This window comes from Callithrix jacchus, chromosome 6 (assembly GCF_049354715.1).
Source record: "Callithrix jacchus isolate 240 chromosome 6, calJac240_pri, whole genome shotgun sequence".
NCBI classification, from domain to species: Eukaryota; Metazoa; Chordata; class Mammalia; order Primates; family Cebidae; genus Callithrix; species Callithrix jacchus.
In genome coordinates this window covers 116,981,374-117,006,133 of record NC_133507.1, presented here as the reverse complement: position 1 = coordinate 117,006,133, position 24,760 = coordinate 116,981,374, and the positions used below count along the sequence as shown (strand labels likewise).

The 24,760-nt window shown below is 40.5% G+C and overlaps 1 protein-coding gene and 1 pseudogene across 9 annotated transcripts in view; both read left to right on the top strand.

Annotated features, from left to right (window-relative positions):
* Nucleotides 1-298: 298 nt before the first annotated feature.
* DNAH7 (dynein axonemal heavy chain 7) overlaps nt 299-24,760 on the top strand; it is a 391,865-nt gene continuing 367,403 nt past the window's right edge. For 8 of the 9 annotated variants that reach the window (XR_013519014.1, XM_035305175.3, XM_078328052.1 and 5 more), the window contains exons 1-3: nt 299-443; nt 6,844-6,906; nt 18,636-18,698. Coding sequence is in view for 6 of the 9 variants with exons in the window: in XM_035305175.3 (XP_035161066.1) it covers nt 429-443; nt 6,844-6,906; nt 18,636-18,698 (141 nt within the window). In the remaining 3 variants the exon portion in view is untranslated. Of the gene's footprint in view, nt 617-6,843; nt 6,907-18,635; nt 18,699-24,760 lie in introns of all 9 variants that reach the window. The other variant, XM_035305178.3, reaches the window with a different exon arrangement.
* LOC144576769 (glutathione S-transferase A4 pseudogene) lies at nt 3,622-5,637 on the top strand (annotated as a pseudogene).

Here is a 24,760-nt window from a genome sequence, read left to right as displayed (position 1 = left end):
CATACCAATGGTTCTCTGAGACCTCGAGGGGTTAAAGCAGTGGTCCCAAGCACCCAGCTCAGTTAGGAGGGTGTAGAAGTGCGAGGATTTATTTTGGTAATCAGAGGATATTGGAGGAGACCCACCCCAGTGCCTTTGGTTGTTCAACGCACACCTTGAACCCCACCACACGAGCAGAGGCGCCCCGGAAAACTGTCACGGGAGCGAGCGCCAGCTTCCGGGTCCAGTCCCAGAACCACAGATGACCGGAAATGGAATCTGCGCGGGCCTGTTGCTAAGCAACAAATGCTGCCGGGACGTTAAACGGCCCTGGCGCGGAGAGAGCTGAGACGGCCAGCAGGTCCCGGGGCGTCGCCTCTATCTTTCTAGGGCTTCCGAGGACAGGAGCGATCCAGAAGCGCCGGTGAGGCCAGCGCGTCCTCGCAGCCATGAGCAGCGAGCAGGTGAGAGGGCTGCTCTTCGCCAGCCTCGCCGCCGCCGCGACGCTTCCCAGGCGTTTCGGAAGTGGTGGAATCCCCTCCTGCCCACCGAACTCTCCAGCTGGTACTCCGCAGTGTACAGCTTCTTTCACCCCACTTATGGCGTGGACTACTGAGCGCTTTCCGGGAATGCCCTTGTACGTTCCCTTCCCAGCTGTTTGCCCTTGGTCGTCATAGCAACCAAACCTAGCAGTTCAGCGGCGCGCCAGCAGGGGGAGCCACAGCCCAGAACACCCCGTGGTGCTACTGGGGGTGTGCTTGGGTGAGAGGGGGCTCTGCGGGCAGTTGCTGCGGGTTTGGGTTCTAGGGTGGGAATCCAAGCCAATTCCTAGCCGTGTGACTCTGGGCAAATCTCCTCCTATTCTTTCCAAACCTTAATTCTCCCACCTCTTATGCAGAGTGGGGGAGACACCAGAACAACTTTTCTTCTTTCTGAGGTTGTTGTCAAATTCAAATAAGATACCATCCTATATACCATAACTATACAGTATTACAATGTACATGAAAGGCCTTGGTAAGTGACAAATGGCACTTCTTAAGGTGATATTCCATGGCATGTAATAAAAGATGCACCCTGCAATAGCTGCTTCTCTCTCTCTCTCTCTTTCTTTCTCTTTTGTTTTCTTTCTTCTTTCTCTTTTCTTTCCTTTTTTTCCTAAGAATTCTTTCTTTATTGAACTTAAGAGCAACTATAGTAGATAAGAAATGCAGAATAATGGTCAATCGTCTTAATATCAGCACAGAATGAGGAGATATTAAGCATTATTCTGGCATTATTCTGGCCAGGTAGAAAACAACTCTAGTTTTCTACGTAGTGTTGAAAAATAATAATAAAAGGGACCTTATAAACCCTTTGGAAGAAAAACAGTTGTTTTTAAGTAGACAAATTTCATTTAGCTTTTAAACAATATTAAACTATAATTTTTAATTGCTTTATAATGCTTTTTTCGGTATTAGACTTTATTGTGGAAAAAATATTAAAACGGATTTAGTCTCCTAGCCATTGAGTTGTAGCTTAGTAACAGGATAATGTGATGATCCCAGTTAGTTAATTAATCAAATAAGTAATTAGTACCCGAAATGCTTAAGAAAAATTGGTTTGAGCCTTTTTTTAAAAAAAAATAAGTATAACTTAAGAACTAAGAAATGGACACTTTGATTCATATGCCAAAGTATAATTAGTATTGATATTAATAGTAAAAGAGTAAATGAGCAAGCAAAAAACAAAAAATTGAGATTCAAGTAACCAAAAACACTGAGCAATTGTTTAATAGATCTTACTGGTAATTTTTTCTATGTGATCGTAATGTAATCAGATTTTTAAAATAAAATTTGTTATCGTCATCATTATTATATATTGTGCAGCTTCTTTGTTTGATGCCCAAATTAGTCTTTGGCCAGATCTTGAACCATATCCTATGTTGTTAGAGTTTAAAATACACTTCTATCACATTTTCAATGTGTTTCTGAATAGCTGTTTTTAACAATTCCCCTAACTTACCCATCTACAACTAAAAATATCCACTGAAAACCCACCAGCCGTTAAGTTCTAAATTTTGCTTCATCTTTATAAAAGTGATGTTGGGAAATGACATCCTAGTCTCTCACTCCCCCTCCAAAAAGATTGTGATTTATTGGAGAGGCAATGGGATCTTAAAAGAAAGGACATGATACCATTTCTGATGTGTATTGGTTGTCTTGTAAATATAAAGAGTTCAGTTGTAAATAAACTATTGTGGCTGAAAAAAAAAGAATGGACATGATTTCCATTTACACTTACTATTTTTGAACAGCAGAGGGCCCTCTATCACTGTTTTGGTTGATTTGTAATTTTAAAATCTCATCTGGAGATTTTCATTTATGCTAATTTAGAGTATAGTTTTCCTTTGGAAGGATAAAAGTTTTTATATTTTAACCTAAAACAAACAGAATGGATTAAACTTTTGGAAGTGCCATTTTTTATGTGACATTTACTTGTATATTCATTCAGTTTGAGAAAGTGAGCAGGTGGTGAAATCATATTTGCTGAAGGAGATTTTAACATATTCATCTCATTCGTGGAAGGTTGAGAGTGACATCAAATTTTTCAGGAGTAGCAGCCTGGGCTTTTCTCTTAAATTAGATATTTAAAAGAAATATAAATCTTTTTGCATTGCTCATTTCATTTTTGAAATTAGTTAAACTTCAAGGCATTTTTAGTGTAGGCTGAAGAACTTTCAGAGGTTTAAAGGCACAAATATCTAAAGACCAGGAAGCTCCCCATGGAGCTAGTACAGACTGTGGGCAGAGAAGAGGAAAAAGCCATACATCTTTTTCTACCCCAGCACTTTTTCTAGTTATATAATAAAGTAATTTGTGTTTATATGATGTGATGCTCATTCCATTTTCCTTCATCATATTTTTAAAATGTCATTGCTTAAAAAGGGGAAAGAGTGAAAAAAGTTGGATATGAGGCCAACAGCATGGTGATAACTTTAACAACCATAACTCAATCATGTGACAACTGACAACTATATTTAAATCAGTACTACTAAATTTTGAGAGGTTATTGTTGATTTAACCAGACAGGTTAGGTTTGATCAGGATGGTTAATACTAGGCTATACTAGGTTTATGACATCTCTTCCAGGAGTCAAGTAGGTGAAAATCAGCAAAGTAAAAACAAAATGCAAAGCCAGACTATTTAAGACAAACCTAGACTCTTTAGCAATTTTAATTTTAGAATGTAGAATTATATTAGGATCCCAACAGAAAACAGATGGCATTCTCAAAAGGATTTAACTGAAGAACATTTACAAAAAGACCATTTGTAGAGGTGTTGGTAAGGTTAAAGGAACCATGAGGGATGAAGAGACACTTAAGGATTAACAGTAGTAGGACAGTAGGATGCCATTTCCATGGCTAGGCCCATCGGGTCATTGAAACAGAACATTATTCTCAAACCCCGATAAGTGCTGGACACTTGCAATGGTAGCTTCCTGACAGGAGCTGAGGTCTGGATGAATTTAGCCACTATCAGAACTTCAGGGAACAGGGAAGACTAGGAAACAAATATCCTAAACTCTCTGTCCGCCTGCTCTTTAGTTTCCTCCTGGTGCCTTCTTTGGTTAATCTCTATCAGAAGCCAGAAGCTGAGGGCCCAGATGATGTCCATCATAGAATTCAACCTCCCGGACACAGATCAGGAAGAAGAGGGTAAAAACTTGATCTGAGGCAGAGCACAACCATGGCAGACATTATTGTAAATGCATGCAGTCTTCATAGACAGTTCCCTGTCCCTGCCCATAAATCAGCTGGATAAACAGTTGTTGAGATCCTATCATTAATTTATCATTTAAAATCTTTATACCTAAGAATAAATCTAAAAAAGAAATGACACCTTTATGAAGAATACTACAAAATGTTTCTGAAGGATATGCTCCCAGAATCTGAATAAGTAAAGAAATATATTGTGCTCACAAGAGAGAAGAGTCAGTATTCAATGTGTTTCTATCATTGTCCTAAAAAGTTTCATGCAGTGTAGATCCCAAATTTCACATGGTAGAAAAACTGGTAAGATTGTTTATGATAATTTTTAAAAATGGTAAAGTGGAGGCAATTGCTCTACAGATTCCAAGACTTACCAGGAATCATAGTAAGTTAGGCAATATAATAAATTTTTTTTACAGATAACAAACCCATGAAATTAAAGAGACAAAAAAAGAGATGCATGTAAATGTATATATGTTATATATACACACACATATATGTGTGTATGTATGAGATACATGTCTAAGAATTGTATGTGTTTATACTAAAATACATGCCCAAAGACTTTCACTGAGACATCTTTTGTAATAGAGAAACATTGGAAATAAGTTAAATGTTCATTCACTGGAGAATGGAATGGATACATTGTACTGTGCTCACAGAGTACTATACAGCTGTGAAAATCATTGAGAAAGGTATATTGATGGGGATAAATTTCAGAACATAATATTAAAAATAGGTGGCAGAAGGATACAGATGGTGTGATGGCATTTATATAAAATGTAAAATCATGCAGTAACAATATATATCTTAGGTTGTTTGGTAATCATATGTAGTAATAAGTGTAGTAAAAATTTGTATAGGAATGATAAACACAAAATTCCAGAATGGCAGAGTTGGGCTGAAGATATACAAGTGTTCATGATATTGTTTTCTGTACGTTTGATATATTTCCTAATTTAAAGAGAATGAGACATGAGTAAATATAGAGTGCACAGACAATCTTGGTCAAGGAAACAGATGAATTAATTGTGTAACAATTGGAGTGAAAAGCACCATTGAAGAAGGTTTTTCTTTTCTTTTTGAAAATAAACATTCTTGGAGCTTCCAGACAGCCGAACAGAAAACCCTGAGTCAAGAGTCCTGGCAGCCAAACCCAAGCTCTACTGCTTTCACAGCAGGGGCAGGATGGAATCAGTCCACTGGCTGCTGGCTGCAGCTGGAATGGAGTTTGAAGAATAATTTTTTTGAAATGAGAGAATAATGCGAAAAGTTGCAGAAGGATGATGCCTACTTTTTGGCCAAGTGCCTTTGGTTGAAACTAATGTAATGATGCTGACACTGACTAGAGCCATGCTCGCTTCAGCTACCTTGCTAAGTACAATGTCTATGGGAAGGACCTGAAGGGGAGAGTGAGGATCAACATGTGTGCTGATGGTACCCTGGACCTGATGATGATGATGGTGCTGGCCCCTGAGGAAAAGAGGAGAACCTTGCTTCGGTCATGATGAAAGCTGACACCTGGTACTTGCCCGTCTTTGGAAAGATTTTGGAAGATCATAGAGCAGGTTTTCTCATTGGCAACAAATTCAGCTGGGCAGACATACAACTGTTAGAAGCTGTTTTAATGGTAGAAGAACTCAAGCTTCTGTTCTTTTGGACTTCCCTCTGCTGAAGGCATTTAAAACAGGAATCAGCAACATCCCCACAATTAAGAAGTTCCTGCAACGTGGAGTCAGAGGAAGCTGTTCCCTGACATCCAGTATATTGATCTAGTTAGAAACATTCTATAGTTCTAGTGGCAGCAGGTCACATGATGGCAAGAATTAATGATTCAATCACAGTATCAGCACATGCTGTCTGTATTAATACAATTGATTTTTAACAGTGGATAATAGAAGCAAACTGTAGGCCGGGCGCGGTGGCTCAAGTCTGTAATCCCAGCACTTTGGGAGGCCAAGGCGGGTGGATCACGAGGTCAAGAGATTGAGACCATCCTGGTCAACATGGTGAAACCCCGTCTCTACTAAAAATACAAAAAATTATCTGGGCATGGTGGTGCGTGCCTGTAATCCCAGCTACTCAGGAGGCTGAGGCAGGAGAATTGCCTGAACCCAGGAGGCGGAGGTTGCAATGAGCCAAGATCGCGCCATTGCACTCCAGCCTGGGTAACAAGAGTGAAACTCCGCCTCAAAAAAAAAAAAAGAAGCAAACTGTAGATTGTAGGAAGAAAGTGTCTGAAAAGAACCAAACTGGCCAGGCACGGTGGCTCACACCTGTAATCCCAGCATTTTGGGAGGCCAAGGCAGGAGGATCATGAGGTCACGAGATCGAGACCATCCTGGCCAACATGATGAAAGCCCATCTCTACTAAAAATACAAAAATTAGCTGGGTATGGTGGTTCATGTCTGTAGTCCCAGCTACTCAGGAGGCTGAGGCAGGAGAATTGCTTGAACCGGGGAGGCAGAGGTTGCAGTGAGCAGAGGTTGCGCCACTGAACTCCAGCCTGGCAACAGAGTGAGACTCCATCTCAAAAAACAAAAAAACATTTTTTTTCAATAATGTTTTATGGTTTCATTATGTAGGTCTTACACTTCTTTTGTTAAATTTTTTCTTAAGTCTTTTATTCCATTTCATGCAATTGTAAATGGAATTGTCTCTTAATTTCAATTTTGTATTAAATATAATTGTATTAATACAATTGATTTTTAACATACTTATGATTACTGTTTTATTATAAGGGATACAAATCAGGAAAAAACACATAAAGAGACACATGGGGAGAGGCCTGGGAGGTTCCTGGATGCAGAGCTTCCATGCCCTCTCCCTGTGGAATTGGGATGCATCACCCTCCTGGCACATCCTAAATATATTTGACTTTTGTGTACTGACCTTGTATCCTCTAACGTAGCTAGATACAAGAACTCATTCACTAGCTTTAATATTTTTTGATGAATTAAGGTTCTCTGTATATAAAATCATGCCATTTGTACAGTATGTTTTAGAATATTTTGGATGACATGTGCTTATCATAAACACTATAAAATTTGGTTGAGTAAATCAATTTTAGCATTAATGGAGTAAACAATTTTGTTTTTTCATGTTTTTCATGCAGGATAAATCAGCCAGCAAAGAAAAATCCAAGACACCAATAAAATTTCTACCGCAGCTGTCTAAGGTAATTTACCAATATACCATCATACTTTATTCCTTTATGATAATTTTTGTTTACTACTTTTCAAGCTTGAAAGTAAGTTACTGAATTTTTGATTTTAAATTGTATACAATTTTGAATTCCATTTGATACTTTTCTGATGGAGAAATTCTATGAGGTGCACAGCTCAGGAAAAACAATATCAATAAAATAACAATAGGTTTTAATTTTCAGGTATGTACAGGATAGTTGGATACAGGTTAGATTTTACAGAATAAGATTTGCTATCTAGTTATGTTGAATTTAATGCTGTTGAGTTAAACTGTCATAACTTCTACAGATGTTGAGTTTGAGTCGAGTTGCAATTCAAATATTATTTGTTTTGAAAAATATTTTAAAAGATCAGCATGAACTGTGTAATGGAATTTGAACTGCTTTATGCAGAGATAATTCCTAATATTTTGAAATAAAAAAACTTGAATTAAAATTTAAGTTTATGATCTTGGACATTTCAAAGTACGTTTTAATTATGTACCTATTCGTATTGACACAATACAAGATTATCAAAAGTTCTACAGAATAGAATCAAAGCATTTTTTTAGTTCTGCAAATACTTATCTTGTTTCTAGTTTATAAGTAAAACTGAAATGAAATAGACATTTTATTTTCTCTTTTAAAAACTTTGACAAATTTTAAAACTGAAAAAGTGTTATTAGGTTTTCTTTGGCCTGTTAAATTTAAATTTACTTGGTGAATAAATGTTCAGCACCGAGTTAACTAATCTCTTCTAGTCAGCAAGGCATATAATTGTCTAAAATGCTTTTGTTGGCTGATTTAAAACCTTATATTGTGCTCATATTTGATGGGTTCTTATAATTTTCCTTCCTTATCCTTTGAGTTTTAGGTCTTTTAAAAGAAATTAGATTTTTAAGAGATATTTAAAAAACATTCACTCATTAAAACATTTTTATTTGAATATTAAAGTTTGTCCCTTTAATATTTGAATTACTGCTAAATTGTCCAGCAGTAATTAAGATGTAGAGTGAGTTTCATTACGAACCTTCAGGCTTCTAGAAGTGAACCCTGTAGTTGAAAACAACACTGGTGGCTCTTGGTCCCTGTGAGCTGGTGACCTGATTCTCACCCTTTGGCACACCTCATTCATATCCCTCCCACAAGTCTTTTTTCTTTTTTAATTTTTTTATTGTACTTTAGGTTCTGGGGTTCATGTGCAGATTATGCAGGATTATTGCATAGTAAACACATGGCAATGTGGTTTGCTGCCTCCATCCCCCGTCACCTACATCTGACATTTCTCCCCATGTTATCTTTCTACAACCTCTCCAGCCTCCTGCTGTCCCTCCCTTGGCCACCCCCATGAGACCCAAGTGTGTGATGCTCCCCTCCCTGTGTCCATGTGTTCTCATTGTTCAACACCAGCCTATGAGTAAGAACATTCAGTGTTTGATTTTCTATTTTGTGTCAGTTTGCTGAGAATTATGGTCTCCAGATTCATCCATGTCCCTACAAAGGACACAAACTCATTATTTTTAATGGCTGCCTAGTATTCCATGGTGTATATGTGCCACATTTTCCTTGTCCAGTCTATCATTGATGGGCATTTGGGTTGGTTCCAGGTCTTTGCTATTGTAAACAATGCTGCTATGAACTTACCTATGCATGTGTCTTTATAATAGAATGATTTATAATCCTTTGGGTTTATACCCAGTAATGGGATTGCTGGGTCAAATGGAATTTCTATTTCTAGGTCCTTGAGGAATCGCCACATTGTCTTCCACAAATGGTAGAACTAGTTTACACTCCCACCAGCAGTGTGAAAGTGTTCCTATTTCTCCACATCCTCTCCAGCATCTGTTGTCTAGATTTTTTAATGATCACCATTCTAACTGGCATGAGGTGGTATCTCAATGTGATTTTGATTTGCATTTCTCTAATAATCAGTGATGATAAGAATTTTTTCATATGTTTGTTGGCCTCATATATGTCCACTTTTGAAAAGTGTCTATTCATATCCTTCACCCACTTTTGGATGGGTTTGTTTTTTTCTTGTAAATCTGTTTTAGTTCTTTGTAGATTCTGGATATTAGCCCTTTGTCAGATGGTAGATTGCAAAAATGTTTTCCCAATTCCCACTGGTTGCTGGTTCACTCTAATGATTGTTTCCGTTGCTGTGCAGAAGCTCTGGAGTTTAATTAGACCCCATTTGTCTATTTTGGCTTTTGTTGCCATTGCTTTTGGTGTTTTAGTCAGGAAGTTCTTGCCTATACCTATGCCCTATGGTTTTGCCTAGGTTTTCTTCTAGGGTTTTTATGGTGTTAGGTCATATTTTTAAGTCTTTAATCTATCTGGAGTTAATTTTAGTGTAAGGTGTCAGGAAGGGGTCCAGTTTCTGCTTTCTGCATATGGCTAGCTAGTTTTCCCAACACCATTTATTAAACAGGGAATCCTTTCACCATTGCTTGTTTTTGTCAGGTTTGTCAAAGATCAGATGGTTGTAGATGTGTGGTGTTGCCTCCAGGGCCTCTGTTCTGTTCCATTGGTCTATATCTCTGTTTTGGTACCAGTACCATGCTGTTTTGATTACTGTAGGCTTGTAGTATAGTTTGAAATCAGGTAGCATGAGCCTCCGGCTTTGTTCTTTTTGCTTAGGATTGTATTGGCTATGTGGGCTCTCTTTTGGTTTGATATGAAGTTTAAGGTATTTTTTTCCAGTTCTGTGATGAAGGTCATTGGTGGCTTGATGGGGATAGCATTGAATCTGTAAATTACTTTGGGCAGTATGGCCATTTTCACGATATTGATCCTTCCTAACCATGAGCATGGAATGTTTCTCCATCTGTTCGTGTTCTCTCTTATTTCATTGAGCAGTGGTTTGTAGTTTCCTTGAAGAAGTCCTTTACATCCTTTGTTACTTGTATTCCTAGGTATTTTATTCTCTTTGTAGCAATTGTGAATGGGAGTTTGCTCATGATTTGGCTCTCTGTCAGTCTGTTATTGGTGTATAGAAATTCTTGTGATTTCTGCACATTGATTTTATATCCTGAGACTTTGCTGAAGTTGCTTATCAGTTTGAGAAGATTTTGGGCTGAGATGATAGGATCTTCTAAATGTACAATCATGTCATCTGCAAATAGAGACAATTTGACTTCCTCTTTTCCTAATTGAATACCTTTTATTATTTTTTTTCTTGCCTGATTGCTCTGGCTAGAACTTCCATTACTATATTGAACAGGAGTGGTGAGAGAAGGCATCCTTGTCTAGTGCCAGATTTCAAAGGGAATGCTTCCAGTTTTTGCCCATTCAGTATGACTTTGGCTGTAGATTTGTTGTAAATAGTTTTTATTGTTTTGAGATATGTTCCTTCGATACCTAGTTTATTGAGTTTTTAGCATAAAGCACTGTTGAATTTTGTCGAAGGCCTTCTCTGCACCTATTGAGATAATCATGTGGTTTGTTCTTTGGTTCTATTTATGTGGTGGATTATGTTTATAGACTTGTGTGTGTTGAACCAGGCTTGCATCCCTGGAATGAAACCTGCTTGATCATGATGGATAATCCTTTTGATGTGCTCTGGCAATCAGTTTGCCAGTATTTTATTGAAGATTTTTGCATCGATGTTCATCATGAATACTGGCCTGAAGTTTTCTTTTCTTGTTGAGTCTCTGCCAGGTTTTGGTATCAGGATGATGTTGGTCTTATAAAATGATTTGGGAAGGATTCCCCCTTTTTGGATTATTTGGAATAGTTTCAGAAGGAATGGTACTAGCTCCTCTTTGTACATCTGGTAGAATTCAGCTGTGAACCCGTCTGGACCTGGACTTTTTTGGTTGGTAGGCTATTAATTGATACCTCAACTTCAGCCCTTGTTATTGGTCTATTAAAGGTTTTTGGTTTAGGCTTGGGAGGGTGCAAGTGTCCAGGAATTTATACATTTCTTCCAGGTTTAATGATTTAGGTACATAAAGTTGTTTGTAGTAATCTCTTATTGTAGTTTGTATTTCTATGGAATCAGTGGTGATACCCCCTTTATTGTTTTTTATTGCATCTATTTGATTCTTCTCCCTTTTCTTTTTTATTAATCTGGCTCGTGGTCTGTCTATTTTGTTGAGCTTTTAAAAAACCAGCTCCTGGATTTATTGATTTTTTAGAGGGTTTTTTTGTGTCTCTGTCTCCTTCAGTTCTGCTCTGATCTTAGTTATTTCTTGTCTTCTGCTAGCTTTTGAGTTTTTTTTTTTTTTTTGATCTTGCTTATCTAGCTCTTTCAATTTTGATGATAGGGTGTCAATTTTAGGTCTTTCCTCACTTCTCATGTGGGCATTTATTGCTATAAATTTCCCTCTAGACACTGCTTTAAATGTGTCTCAGAGATTCTGGTATGTTGTGTCTTCATTCTCATTGGTTTTGAAGAACATCATTATTTCTGTCTTCATTTCATTGTTTATCCAGTCAACATTCGATAGCCAGTTGTTCAGTTTCCATGAAGCTGTGTGGTTCTAAGTCAGTTTCTTAGTGCTGAGTTCTAATTTAATTGCCCTGTGGTCTGAGAGACTGTTTGTTATGATTTCCAATCTTTTGCATTTGCTGTGGAGTGATTTACTTCCAATTATGTGGTCAGTTTTAGAGTAGGTATGATGTGCTGAGAAGAATGTATATTCTGTGGATTTGGGGTGGATATTTCTATAGATGTCTATTAGGTCCTCTTGATCTAGATCTGAGTTCAAGTCCTGGATATCCTTGTTAATTTTCTGTCTGGTTGATCTGTCTAATATTGACAGCGGAGTGTTAAAGTCTCCCACTATTATTGTGTGGGAGTCTAAGTCTCTTTGTAGGTCCTTAAGAACTTGCTTTATGTACCTGGGTGCTCCTGAGGTCACAGTCTGTCCGTTATAGAAGCTCAAGTGCTGTGCTGGGAGCTCCATTGTTCCATGCAGAGCTGCTGGGCAGGTACTTTTAAGTCTGCTGCAGCAGAACTCATAACTGCCTATTTTCCCAGGTGCTCTGTCCTAGAAAGGTCAGCTTTATTTATAAGTTACTGTTGTGCTGCTGCCTTTTTTCATAGATGCCCTGCCCTGCATGGAGTAGTCCAGTCACAGTCTGTTAGCAGAGGTGTTGCTGAGCTGCTGCAGGCTCTGCCCAGCTGCTGTGTGAACTGCCTCGGTAGTGGCGGACGGCCTCGGTAGTGGTTGTTGCCCATCTCTCCACTGAGCTGGACTGTTCTGGGTCCAGTTGCACTTGCTGTGAAACTCTCAATCCAGAGCATTTCAGATTGCTTGTTTTGTGGAGGTGGTACCCGCTGAGCCAGATCGACTGGCTCCCTGTCTCTATCCCCTCCCTTTCAGTTGAATGGGCAGCTCTGTCTGCCAGGTGTTTCAGGCGCCAGTTGAAATACCGGCCCAGTTGTGTGAGTTTCTGTGTGCCAAGATGGCACTGGATAAAACCAACGTGTTGAAAACTTGTGGCACTTTTCGGCCTGGGAATCTCCTTGTCAGTGGGCAGTGAAAATTTGTTTGGAAATGCAGTGGGCACTCATTCTGCATTGTTCTTGCTGGGAACTGCATTCCAGAGCTGTTCCTATTTGGCCATCTTGGATCCTCCCTCCTTTTGAATCTTTTATGGGACAAGATTAGAGTTGAACACTGAAAGAGCAGATGGAAAGATGGAAGAGCACCAACTTACGTGTTTTCTTAGTCTATTTTCTTATGCACAAGGTACCTGAAACAAGGACTTGTGTGCAGGTAGTGTATTTGAGAAGAGTAAAACTAGGAAGAGATTAAGGACAATAAAGCTTCTTAGGAAGAAGAAAAAGCCATACAACCATAGGTGATCAAGTTGATTAGCATAGTAGGTAACTGGTGTGTCCTGCCATGACCTTTGAGCTTATAGAATGCTTCCTGGAATTGACCACCCGAAGAGGGTCAAGGAATAACATTTACTTGTCACCTTTCATCCTGCATTGGTGAAAAAATATTTCTGGGGATGTTGACTCCCATCCTCTTCTGGCTCCTCATGTGTGTGGGAGACTCCTCCCAGAGTCCCATGATACAGCATTAGAGGATTCCCACTACAGAAAGCAAAGGACATTTTCTTGATGTGAGAAGCTGGCACAGAACTGTTTACTGCAGCCATGTCTGGAATCCAAGATGAGGCCACCAGGATGTCAGGCACATCATTTGCCAGCTGATTTTCTGACATATATATGGCTACTTGTCTTGGTTAACCAGAGAATCACTATTTGTAAAATATTCTATGAGATACATATTCTGCACTGCAATGTAAGAAGGAAACATTAAGGTCTTCACCACCCTTCCTCACCCAGAGTGGCAATGAGACTAGGAGAAATAGTTCAGCAAGCAGGATGGACAATGCAGAGATCTTTAAAAGTCAGGGTGGTGGCAGTGATGGAATACTTGTATAGGAGGCTTGGGTTGCATAGGGTGTTTTGGATATTTGTAGTGACTCCAGTACAATAGATGTCAGTTGAATTACCTCTGTCCCTGGTATGAAAATTCCAGGGCACTTGGACTAGACATTCCAGAGTTGTTCCTGTCATCTATAACTGCACTCGTCTCAGGTCTTTGCCATACTTTCATTCTCCCCAAAGGAAAGGCTTCAACTCTGAGAACACCTGTTGGACCTGTTAGCTTGAAAATGTTGTGCTCATATTTCCCGTCCCATTATATAGCCCAATGGGAATTGTAGAAACCAGAATCATTTGGGTTACAGCACTGTATATGTATGAAACATTCCCCTGATCTGGTACTTGTATTTCAGAAAGTACTGTCTGAAGCCCATTGTACTCTTTCCTTTTTTTTATTTAGTTATTTTTTTGGGGGCATGGTTAACCATTTTGTAAGTTTTTTTCTAGACAGGGGCTTGCTGTGTTGTCCAGGCTGGAGTGATCATGGCTCACTATAGCCTCCACCTTCTGGGCTTAGTAGCTGGGACCACAGGCATGGGTCACCATGCCCAGCTAATTTTTGTATTTTTGGTAGAGACTGGGTTTCACCATGTTGCCCAGGCTGGTCTTGAATTCCTAGGCTCAAGTGATCCTCCTGCTGTGGCTTTCCAAAAGTGCTGGGATTACAACTGTGATCCACTGTGCCCAGCCTCACCATTTTGTAATTTTCTAAGATAAAGCTAAAATGACTTTAAAGTCAGTTTTCCCATTGTATTAGTTCCTTCTCAGGCTGCTATGAAGAAATGCTAGTTAATTTATGAAGAAAAGAGCTTTAGTTGACTCACAGTTCCACATGGCTGGGGAGGCCTCAGGAAACTTACAGACATGGTAGAAGGGGAAGCAACATTTTTCTTCACGTGGTGGCAGGAGACAGGAGAGAGAAGAATGAGAGCCAAGTGAAGGGGAAGCCCCCTATAAAACCATCAGATCTTGTGAGAACTTACTATCACAAGACTAGCATGGGGGAAACTGCCCCATGATTCAGTTACCTCTCACCAGGTCCCTCCCTTGACACACAGGGATTATGGGAACTATAATTCAAGATGAGATTTGAGTTGGGACACATCCAAACCGTGTCACTCATCTCTGTGAGACTGATTTAGTAGGTGGAGGTGGGGTGGGGTGAAGGGTTAGGATAACAGGATAGGTAGGTGTACACCTAATTCCTATATCATAATTCATTTTATTTGTTTAAAGACAGGGTCTCTCTCTGTTTCCCAGGCTGGCATGCAGTAGTGCAGTCTCAGTTTATTGCAACCTCAGCCCCCTGAGCTCATGTGATCCTCCCTCCTCAGCCTCCTGAGTCACTGTGACCACAGTCATGTGCCACCACACCCAGCATAGTTTTGTATCTTTTTTTGGTAGAGCTGCAGTTTCACCATGTTGCCCAGGCTGGTCTTGAATGCCTGAGCTCAAGCTCCCCTCTGCCTCCCAAAGTGCTGGATTACATGCATGAGCCACCGCCCAGCCAGAAATACTTTAAGCAATAAGAATGCTATGCATCTTTAAAGAAGATTACTTACAGTGGGAGTTAAGAAATGAAATGTAAACTTTTCTGATCTTGGTCTTAAAGAAAGGACTGGATTTTAACAGGGAGATATTGAGGGACCTATTGGTGGCTCTTATAGGGTAATTAATAGTGGCTGACAAACAGAACTGGAAATCTCAGAGACTTAACCCAACAAAGATTAGATGTTGCTCACATGAAGTCTGAAGGGGGTCAGGTAGCGCTCCATCTTATAGCTATGCCAGTGGGAACAGGTGGACTCCATGGGTGTAAGATAGTGATGCAGGAGGTACACCAGCTCTTACCTGCCTGTCCCTCTAGCTCAACTGTGTTTCCTGTTGTGCTCACATGACCACAAATCGTGTGGCTACAAAGTTACTAAGAGGCTGGAAAATAATTTGGAATATATTGAGGAGGGCTTAGAAACCAGGAAGAGTTGTGCCTACTTCAATAGGGGGCTTTTAAATGTTTATGAACAGGAGAGCAGTATGAACAGAGCAATGCCTTAGAGAGGTAGAGGTGACCTTTTTTTACCAGCATTTTCTGTAAATCTAGGCCCATGTTTCCTGTTGCCTGTATTATTCTTAAAAAGCTGTTAAACTAGCCTCACTGCTGACTCTAGTCCCCTCCTTCTCTTGTATCCTGTTCCTATCATCAGAACCATTTATGAAACAGCCTTTTGTATGGCTCTGCTTCATAAATAGGATAGCAATATAATTTATCACCAAACTAAGATGCCATTGAGAGTGGAAGTGCTACTAGTTATGCTTGGGCCAACTGAGACTAAAGGTGTAACCTGGGACTGTCTTTAGCTAACAGACTAAAAGTCACTCTAAAAGGAGACTACGATGGCTCTCTATTGACAGCCTGGCCAATCAAGCCCCAAAACCCATGTCCTTCATGATATATCAGCACCTGCGATCTTCCCTTACCTTTAATTCAGGTTCCTACTCAAACATAACCTCTGTAGAGAGGCTCTCACTGCCCCATCTGACCTAGCACTTTTCCACTCCTCCCTCTCTAACAGTGTGAAGGGATCTTCACACTGTTTAATTATTCTTCATTGTACATACTACTTTCTGACATTATGTGATAGATCTATTCTGAAATAACTGTCTGTACCTCCTCTAGAATGCGTACTCCGTAGGTGGAGGGACTTACTCGTTTCCACGACTACAGACTTGGTGTCTTAAGTAGAGCCCAGCACATGGTAGGAGCTGGCAAACTGTTATTGAATTAGGGAATGGTTACCTTCATCTTCAGTTGGGCCAGATCCCCATCCACTCCAACATAGCCTCCAAGCCTGCCATTGACATTTAGACTTAAATTCTTGACGAGCCCTCTGTCTTCAGTAAGCTTTTTACTGTCCTCTGTGGAGATCCGGCTATGGTTCAAGGCTTAGCTTCCACCCTTTTTCTTTTTGACATGTTCTTTGAATACTGTGCTCTACATTCCTGTCCTAGATGGAAGCACACAGTGTTTAATATTAACTAGACTGTGTGCTTTGTGGAGGCAGAGACTACATGATTTCTTATATGTGTAATAGGCACAAAAGTGGTACAACAGGAGTTAATTCATGTAAGCTTCATAGAACAATGTGGAACACATATGGTAATAACATGAAATATGCTATAATCAATATATAATTATTGGTAATTTACATTCTTTGTGTTTTGTACTAAGTCTTCAACATCTGGTACATATTTTACACTTAAACATGTCTCACTTCAGAGGAGCCACATTTCAAGTGTTTGGTAGCTACCGGGAACTAATGCACACTGTTTTGGACAGCACAGCCCTGAAAAATAGAGGAATAGCAGGTGTAAGGAGCAGCCACTCCCTGTAGGCCTGAGAGAGAGTGCTTAAGGAACAAACTTGTAAGCACCATCCCTTCCCCAAAGCCTTAGATTCAGACCTCATGGCAGGTGTAGCTGTGGCCCACTGGATGACAAAGACATTTGCTGAGGAGCTGCAGGCCTGGGCTGGGAGGTGAAAACCACCTAGTGGGATCCTGAAAGTTTGAAAGAAAGTCTCTGTCTGTGGTATAAGTGAGACTTGTGGAAAGCTCCTGTCAACTTGCAATATAAATATATACAGACAGCTCTCCAGGTAAAAAGGTTTTGTTTGAGAGTAACATACAAGAAGTAAGATTGCAATCCAGGACTTACATATAGACTAGGGTGGTCTCTGGTATGTCTGGAGAACAAATTAAATGATAAGGGTTTAACTGGAAAAAGAGGAGGTTATGCAAGTTGTTTTGAAAGTAAGTTTACAGGCACTGGCAGTGTCTTAGAAGAGCTCGTGAGTTTTGATTGGTGAGTATCAGCAGTTGCTAGGTAGAACTTGTGATCTTGGAGTGATAGGCCCTTGCAGTTTTGGATTGGGCTTGTGAGACAGTGTGTCTGTCCGGCAATTGTTCTTGTATATGCAGATAGCTGTCCTTCTGCTGCTAGCTATCCTTGTGATAGCTTCTATTCAGGCAAATTGTGCATGAGAACCCTCTCTTTTTGACCTTTTGGCTCCATTTTGTTAGGTTTGACACAAGTGATTCCATTTTGAACGTGACAACTTTCACATCACCCATGAGGTTGCCGGTGAAACTTGTGGGAGGGTGTCTGCCTCTGGGTCAGCCTCTCACCACAGGCAGGGAAGGCGCCCATGGAGGAGGATGCTGACTGCTGGCAGCCACACCATGGGAGCCATGAGAAAAAACACTGGAAGCAGGAAGAAAGCTTCTTCCTCTTACCGTAACCCTTTAGCACCCTTCATGATATTATGCTGGTTATCAAAGGAGAAACGTTTTAGGGTTTTGCCAGATTTCCCAAATGCAGGTGAAAAGGGTGGATTTGGAGCTTGAGAGGCAATAAATTGACAACTAGTCAAAAGCACAACTTATATTATCTGCTTATAGATCAAAGTTGTCATTTTCTTTTCTTTTCTTTTCTTTTTTGAGATAGGGTCTCACTCTATTGCCTAGGCTAGAGTGTGGTAGTGTGATCTCAGCTCACTGCAACCTCCGCCTCCCAGGCTTAAGTGATTCTCCTGCCTCAGCCTCCTGAGAAGCCAGGACTACAGGTGTGTGCCACCACACCTGGCTCATTTTTCTATTTTTAGTAGAGATGGAGTTTTGCCATGTTGGCCAGACTGGTCTCGAACTCCTGACCTCAAGTGCTCCATTCAGCTCAGCCTCCCAAGTGCTGGAATTACAGATGTGAGTCACCACACCTTGCTCAAAATTGTCATTTTCAACAAATGTTTCCTCTCACCTAGATGAAACTCCTACCATGGGATTATTCTCTACTGCAAAGGAGATAGCAACATTTTTCTCAGAAAGTTAATGCTAAAAAACACAAATGTTATTTATGGCAATTGGTGGGTGCATTAACCTGAAGACATATTCACCTTAGGAAATGGACCATTTTGTTCTTTCACTAAGGACAGAAATATATTAGTGATAGAGAGGAGAGGTAAAGTTGTATAAGCCCAAGACATTAACCAAATTCAGATAATTTCTCAGAAGATATGATGGATATAAGGTTTTGCACTTGTTAAAGCTTTCTAATTAGTATTGCTGGATTTCATTTTTCTGTATTTTCTGGTTCTAAAGAAAGTAATTCTGAGACAAACCTTAAAATTTTAAAATCAGTACAGTATGTCTTTCAATATGTTGGATAATACGTACTTCTTAAAGAGTCTTTCTGTAAAATTTGGTTCAGTGAATCGATTTTAGCACTAACAAAGTTTTTCTTCCTCATATTTTTCACACAGGAGAAATTGGCCGGCAAAGAAAAGTTCAAGGCACCAGCAAGAGCTTTGCCACAGCTGCCTAAGGTAACTTACCCAAATATAGTCTCATTGAACTTTTGTGCCTATTAAAAATGTTTATTTTCTAGCTTAAAAATAAGCAAATTTCTGCTCTATTTGATTCTCTTCTGATGGAAAAATTCTATGAGGTGCACATATTAGGACAAGTAACTATCTTAGTAAAGTGACCGTAAGCTATAATTACCTCTATAGTAGAATATTGCAATATTCTGAATGAACAACTCACCAAGATGGATTAGCAGAAGGAATGTCAGTGCTGGAGTAAAGAAACAAGGGCTTGGGGTCAAGGTTTGCCTATAATGGCTCTGTGCCCTTTGGGGAGTCACTTACGCCCTTAGCCTCAGTTTCTAAGTGTGAAAATGAGCTGAGCTGATGATCTTCAAGGAGATGGCTCTTCCAGCACAATAATGCTGTGCTACAAAAGATTTCTTAGATCTTGGAGTCTTTTTTCATTATTTTGACTATAAATTTTCATTGTCTTGTGGAAGAGGCAGTTAATCGACATTTTCAGTTGACAAAGTGCTGTACAAGTTAGATTTTAATGTAATAAAATTTATTATCTAGTAATTATGTGGAGTTTAATGCCACCAAGTTACACTCTTGTGAGTCCTGAATGTTAAATTTAAGGGGAAGAGCAATGCAAAATATTATTATTATAGACAGAGGTGTTGCTTTGTTGCCCAGGCTGGAGTGCAGTGGCACAATCTTGGCTCACTGCAACCTCCGCCTCCCAGGTTCAAGCGATTCTCCTACCTCAGACTCCTGAGTAGCTGGGATTATAGGCCCTAGCCACCATGCCTGGCTAATTTCTGTGTTTTTAGTAGAGACAGAGTTTCACCATGTTGGTCAGGCTGGTCTCAAACTCCTGACCTTGTGATTCGCCCGCCTCGGCCTCCCAAAGTGCTGGGATTATCGGCATGAGCCACCACACCCAGCCTATTATTTTTAAAAAATTGATAAAATATACATAACATAAAATGTACTATTTTAACCACTTTTAGGTATTCTGTGACATTTAGTACATTCACACTGTTGTATACTCATTACTACTACCCATCTCCCAGAACTCTTTTTATCTAACTAAACAAAAACTCTGTCCATTAAACAATAACTCTCCATCTTCCCCTCCCTCAGCCCCTTGTAAACTACCTTCGTACTTCTTGTCTCTATGTATTTGACTACCCTAGGTATTTCATATAAGGGGAATCATACAATATGTGTCCATTTATGTCTGGCTTATTTCACTTAGCATAATGTCTTCAAGATTCATCCAAAACATTATTTGCTTTGAAAGATATTTTAAAAGCTAAGAACAAACTATAAAATTGAATTTGTGTTGCTTTATACAGAGACGATTCGTAATTTGAAATGAACAGTTTCACTCAGAAAGCATGAATTAACATTTGAACATTTAAAAATACACATTTTAATAGAAAATATACTTTTATTAATAATGCCAAATTATTGTAAAATGTCTGCAGAATTGAGCCATAGGATGTTTTCTCTAGTTCTGCAAAATCCCTCTTAAATTTTCTAGTTTAAAAGATAAAAAACTGAAATGTAATAGACATTTTTTAGTTTATTGTGGATTGTTAGTTTACAGATATAGAAATATAAACTTAATTTAAATTTACTTGAATATCTATGGCTGAGATGAATAATAATTCTTGCTTGTCAGTGAAGCATGTAATCATCTAAAATGCTTTTATTGACTGATTTAAACCTGGTTTTGTATTCATATTTGGCTGTGCCTTGTAATCTTTTCTTAGCATTCTTTGAGTCTTATGTGTTTTAAGGGAAATTATATTTTCAACAGATATTTAGAAAATAAGCTATTGATTTTTTTAAAAACTGTTTTTATTTGAATACAGCATTAAGCTTTGTACTTGTATAGAAATTCTCCAGCAGTAATTACGACCTAGAGTGATTTTCAGACTTCAGGCTTCCCAAGATGGCCCTGTAGTTGAAATCAAGGATAACCTGGCACTGGTGACTCCCAGCCTCTGTGAGCTGGGGACCTGATTTTCACCCTTTCTGTACAGCTCCTCATTCCACTTCTATGAGTCTTAAAACTTTTATGGAGCAAGATGAGGGTTGAGAAATGGGAAGAGCAGATGGAAAAATGGAAGAGCACTGACTTACATGTTTTCTTATCCTATTTTCCTGTGCAAGAGGTGTAAGGTTAGCCAAGAGAAAGGAGAATAGACCCAAAGTCAGACAAGCAAGCTCTATTAACCTGCCGAGCTGCCCCATAACAATCAGAGGAAGCAGCCCTTAGCTTACAAAATGAGGGGTTTCTAGAGGGTGAGAGGGGCATAAGGGAGTTTCAGGACTGAGATAATCTGTCAGCTTGTAACAGGCACAGAGATAGTTTGTTAACTTGTGGCAGACTTACAGTACATTATCTTGTGACTTTGTGGTTGACAGTTTTAAAAAACAGGATTTTACAGGTATGTGTAAAACAGGAATTTACAAGTACGGATAACAAACATTTGTTTTCCTTGTCTTCCCCTGAGCTGCCCAGATGGCTGTAATCAGGCTTTGCTTAATTGTAGCACCCAGATAGGAGTTCAGGAATGCAGCTGCAGAGCAATCAGAGTTGGGGGTGAAGGCAGGGGCGGGGCGGGGTGGTCAGCTTGTGCAGGGGGGTTTTCTGAGGCAGCTTGTCCCTAACATTCCAGCCGTTTAATAGGTAATAGAAGAGGGGCACCGTTGTCATCTGGCTGCTTCTTGCTGGATATGGGTGACATTTGCAGGGCTCTAGATCGTAGGGATTGTCATTCTTGGAGCTGTCGGTATTCTTGGAGCAGCATCACATCTTGCATTGTTCCATGGGTGAAAGCTTTAATATGGTCCTGCAAGAACTGGAAGAGGAGTCAAAGAGGCAGGGGCCAAATGCTGGAAGGAGGGAAAGGGTCATTGCAGGACCTAGGAGGGGCGGTAGCCAGGTTGCCCAGGAGTTACGGAACTACTGGGGCTAGGAGAACTGACTGTCTTTAAGCTTTGTGCTTGGTCTTTGAGTTTTTCTTGACAGCATTTTGTACTAACCCAGAGTCACTGAGGTAGAAACAGCATTGTTCATTTTAAAAGAGGCACAAACCTCCTTTTTCAGCAGTGAGGAAATTTAGGCCTTTGCTGTTTTGTAGGGTGACTGCTGCTAAAGAGAGTCTAGTTGATTTTAGAGGTGAGTGATAGTGTGGAAAGAAAATAAGATAAGATCAAATAAGTAATAATAAAGTTTAAAATAATAAGCATAAGATGGGTAATAGTTAACCTTAAGTAACGGTAATTTAGAAGTTATACATAGGCTAAGGAATTTAAACAGCTACTCTCAGCATAGCTAACAAGTTGCAGCTGCAAGCTCATCTCAACCTTCCAAGCTTATCACCTGCCTCCAGAGCCCTGCACACCTCTGTAATTCCTGTCTAGCAGCAAGGTTGACTGGTCAAGATAACTAAATTGTAAGTCCTCTCAGAATTGTAAGAATAATGCATTGTCTTTGTCTGAAACCTGCATCCTGCCTTGTTTACCTGCCTTAAACTGCATATAAGCAAAACTGCCTTCTTTGTAGGGGTTGGCAGCCATTGAAGGTGTGAGCCTGCTGCTGGCCTGGGCGCCTGAAAAAGTTCTCTTTGGTCTCCATTGGTCTCTTTGTCTTCTTTGGCTGGAGTTTTGCTGCAACAATAGAGTCTGCTATTTTTTCTAGTGATGATTGGAAGTCTTGGGAGAATGACTGGAAATATGATAATGAGGTTCCTGGGCTTCCTGCTTTTAACCCAATGCTAGTTGTGACTTCAAGGGCTAATAAGGGAATGAACTGTATTGCTCTTTTTGAGCAAGCATGTATTGTAGCAGGGACAGGGAGTTCTTCATTTGGAGAGACAGGTTTATGTGGGGGGTCAGGAAGACTAGAGTGCAGGTACCTGTCCAGTTGGTAGGGAGACAGAAGTAGGTTGTGGATCTGCAGAGGAAGATGCCTGAAGTGTTAATGCAGACTGACAAGTGGATTGAGAATAGATATTGGAATGACTCAGTTCACTTCAGTAACCCAGAGTGAGGAGGAGGGAGAGACCCCTTTGAGAGCTCCTGTCTGGGGAAGGGGTTTCCATGTTTGAGAGGCAGGAAGGGAGCTAATGCGGAGGGGGTGGGTAAAGAGGCCCTAAGCTTCAGGTGAAACTGAATAATCTCGGAGTGAGGTCTGGGAAGAGGGATGAGAGATGGTTCGAGGTGAGCCACAGGCAGAGGCAGGGATGGTGCCTACGTGTATGTGTCCATTGGAAGAGGTGACACATAAGAATGGGACCTTGGATAGGAGGATGAGGGAGTTTTGTGAGGTTGTAATTGGCAGTGTATGTGGAGAGAGGTTTGGTAGCTTCGTTAGCGAGGGCAGTGGGGTAGCTCCCAGTGAGGGTGAGGGCTCTGCCTACAAAGGCAGAGCCTTTTTGGGTGGTGTGTGAAAAGCGAATGGGAATATGGTCCCAGGGCTGAGAAACTGTGTTAGCTGAGTAGGCAGTAGAGGAAAGGGAAAACAGGTCCAGCAATTGGAAGCAAGTGTAGAGTTGGAGCGTAGTAACAAGGAGTGAGTGAGATGGAGAGATTGTTTGAGCCTTGTAGAAGTGAGAAGGGATTTTGAGGGAGCAGAGTCAATGGAGCTGACCATTAAAAGAGTTAGGAACTTGAGGAAGAATTGGAGTCTGTATATGGGGAAGGAGTTAAGCAGGGTTGTTTGTGGAGGTAGCCTCTTGTAACAGTGAAGCCTTTTCAGTATGGGAATATTGGGGTTGGATTGTGGGGGTAATGAGGAGAGGGGCAGGGACAGAAGAAATGGAAGCTTATTTTGCTGCCTCCTCGGCCTTTCTGTTTCCTCTTGAGATTTCATTTCTACACTATTGGTGTCCTCGACAGTGTATAATTCCTGCTTTAGCCGGGAGGTGTGCAGCTCGGAGAAGTTGGTAAATAAGGGGGCCATTAGTGATGGGGATTCCTTTGCCAGTAAGAAATCCTCTCTCTTGCCAGATGGTGTGAGAATGGAGAATGTGATAGGCATGTTTGGAGTTGGTAAAAATTTTGACTGGTTTGCCTTTGGAGAGGATTAGAGCCCTGGTGAGAGCTATAAGTTTTGCCTTTTGGGAGGAGGTCCCTGGGGGTAGAGGTTGAGCTTTAATTACTCAGTTAAGGGAGATGACTGCATACCCAGTGATTTCATGGGAGTTGGCTGACTTTGAAGAGGAGCCATCTATAAATAACTGGTTGTCAGGATTGGGGAGAGGTTTCAGGGAGATATTAGGGAAATGAGGCTGTAGGTGATCCAGGATTTCAGTACAGTAGTGGGTGGGAGAGGAGGAAGATACTGGAAGTAGAAATGCAGGATTGAGGGGCTCTTTTGGAGACGCAGAACTCAAGGTTTTCAAGAAAGGGCATGGAATAGTTGGGTACAAGAAGGAGAAAGTGTGCTTAGTGCTCTGGAGGAGAGGAAATCTTGTAGATTATGTGGGCTGTGGACTGTGGTGTCTTGACTGTTTCTTGCTTTCTAAGGCTAGGGTGGCAGCTGCTGCTAGGGCTTTGAGGCAGGTCAGCCACCTTCAGATGTTGTTGTCTAGTTGTTTAGATAGGTAAGCTATAGGAGTGAGGGAAGGAGAACTTCCCTTTTGTTAGCCAAGGACACAAAGGGCTGTTCCATGGTTTTCGGCTGTGTAGAAAAGCAAGGGCTGAGAGGTGTCAGGCAAAGATAGAGCAGTAGTAGTTACGAGGGCAGCTTTAAGTTTGTGGAAGCTAGGGACTGTACTGTGTGAAGGATTTAGGAGCTTATTTAGAGGGCCTTTAGCTGCTTCATAGAGGGTGTGGGCCAGGAGGGCAAAATTGGTAATTCATACTCTGAAGAAGCTTGTTAGTCCTAGGAAAGAAGGAATTTCACCTTTAGAGGTGGGTGGGACAGGCTGTCGATCAGTGCTGCTCATGCTGGGGTTATGGCTCTGGCCCTGGGGGAGAGCTGGACTCCTAAGTACATCTTGTTGGAGTGGAGAGTTGTGCTTTGGAGAGGGAAAGCCTGTATCCTTTATTAGCAAGAA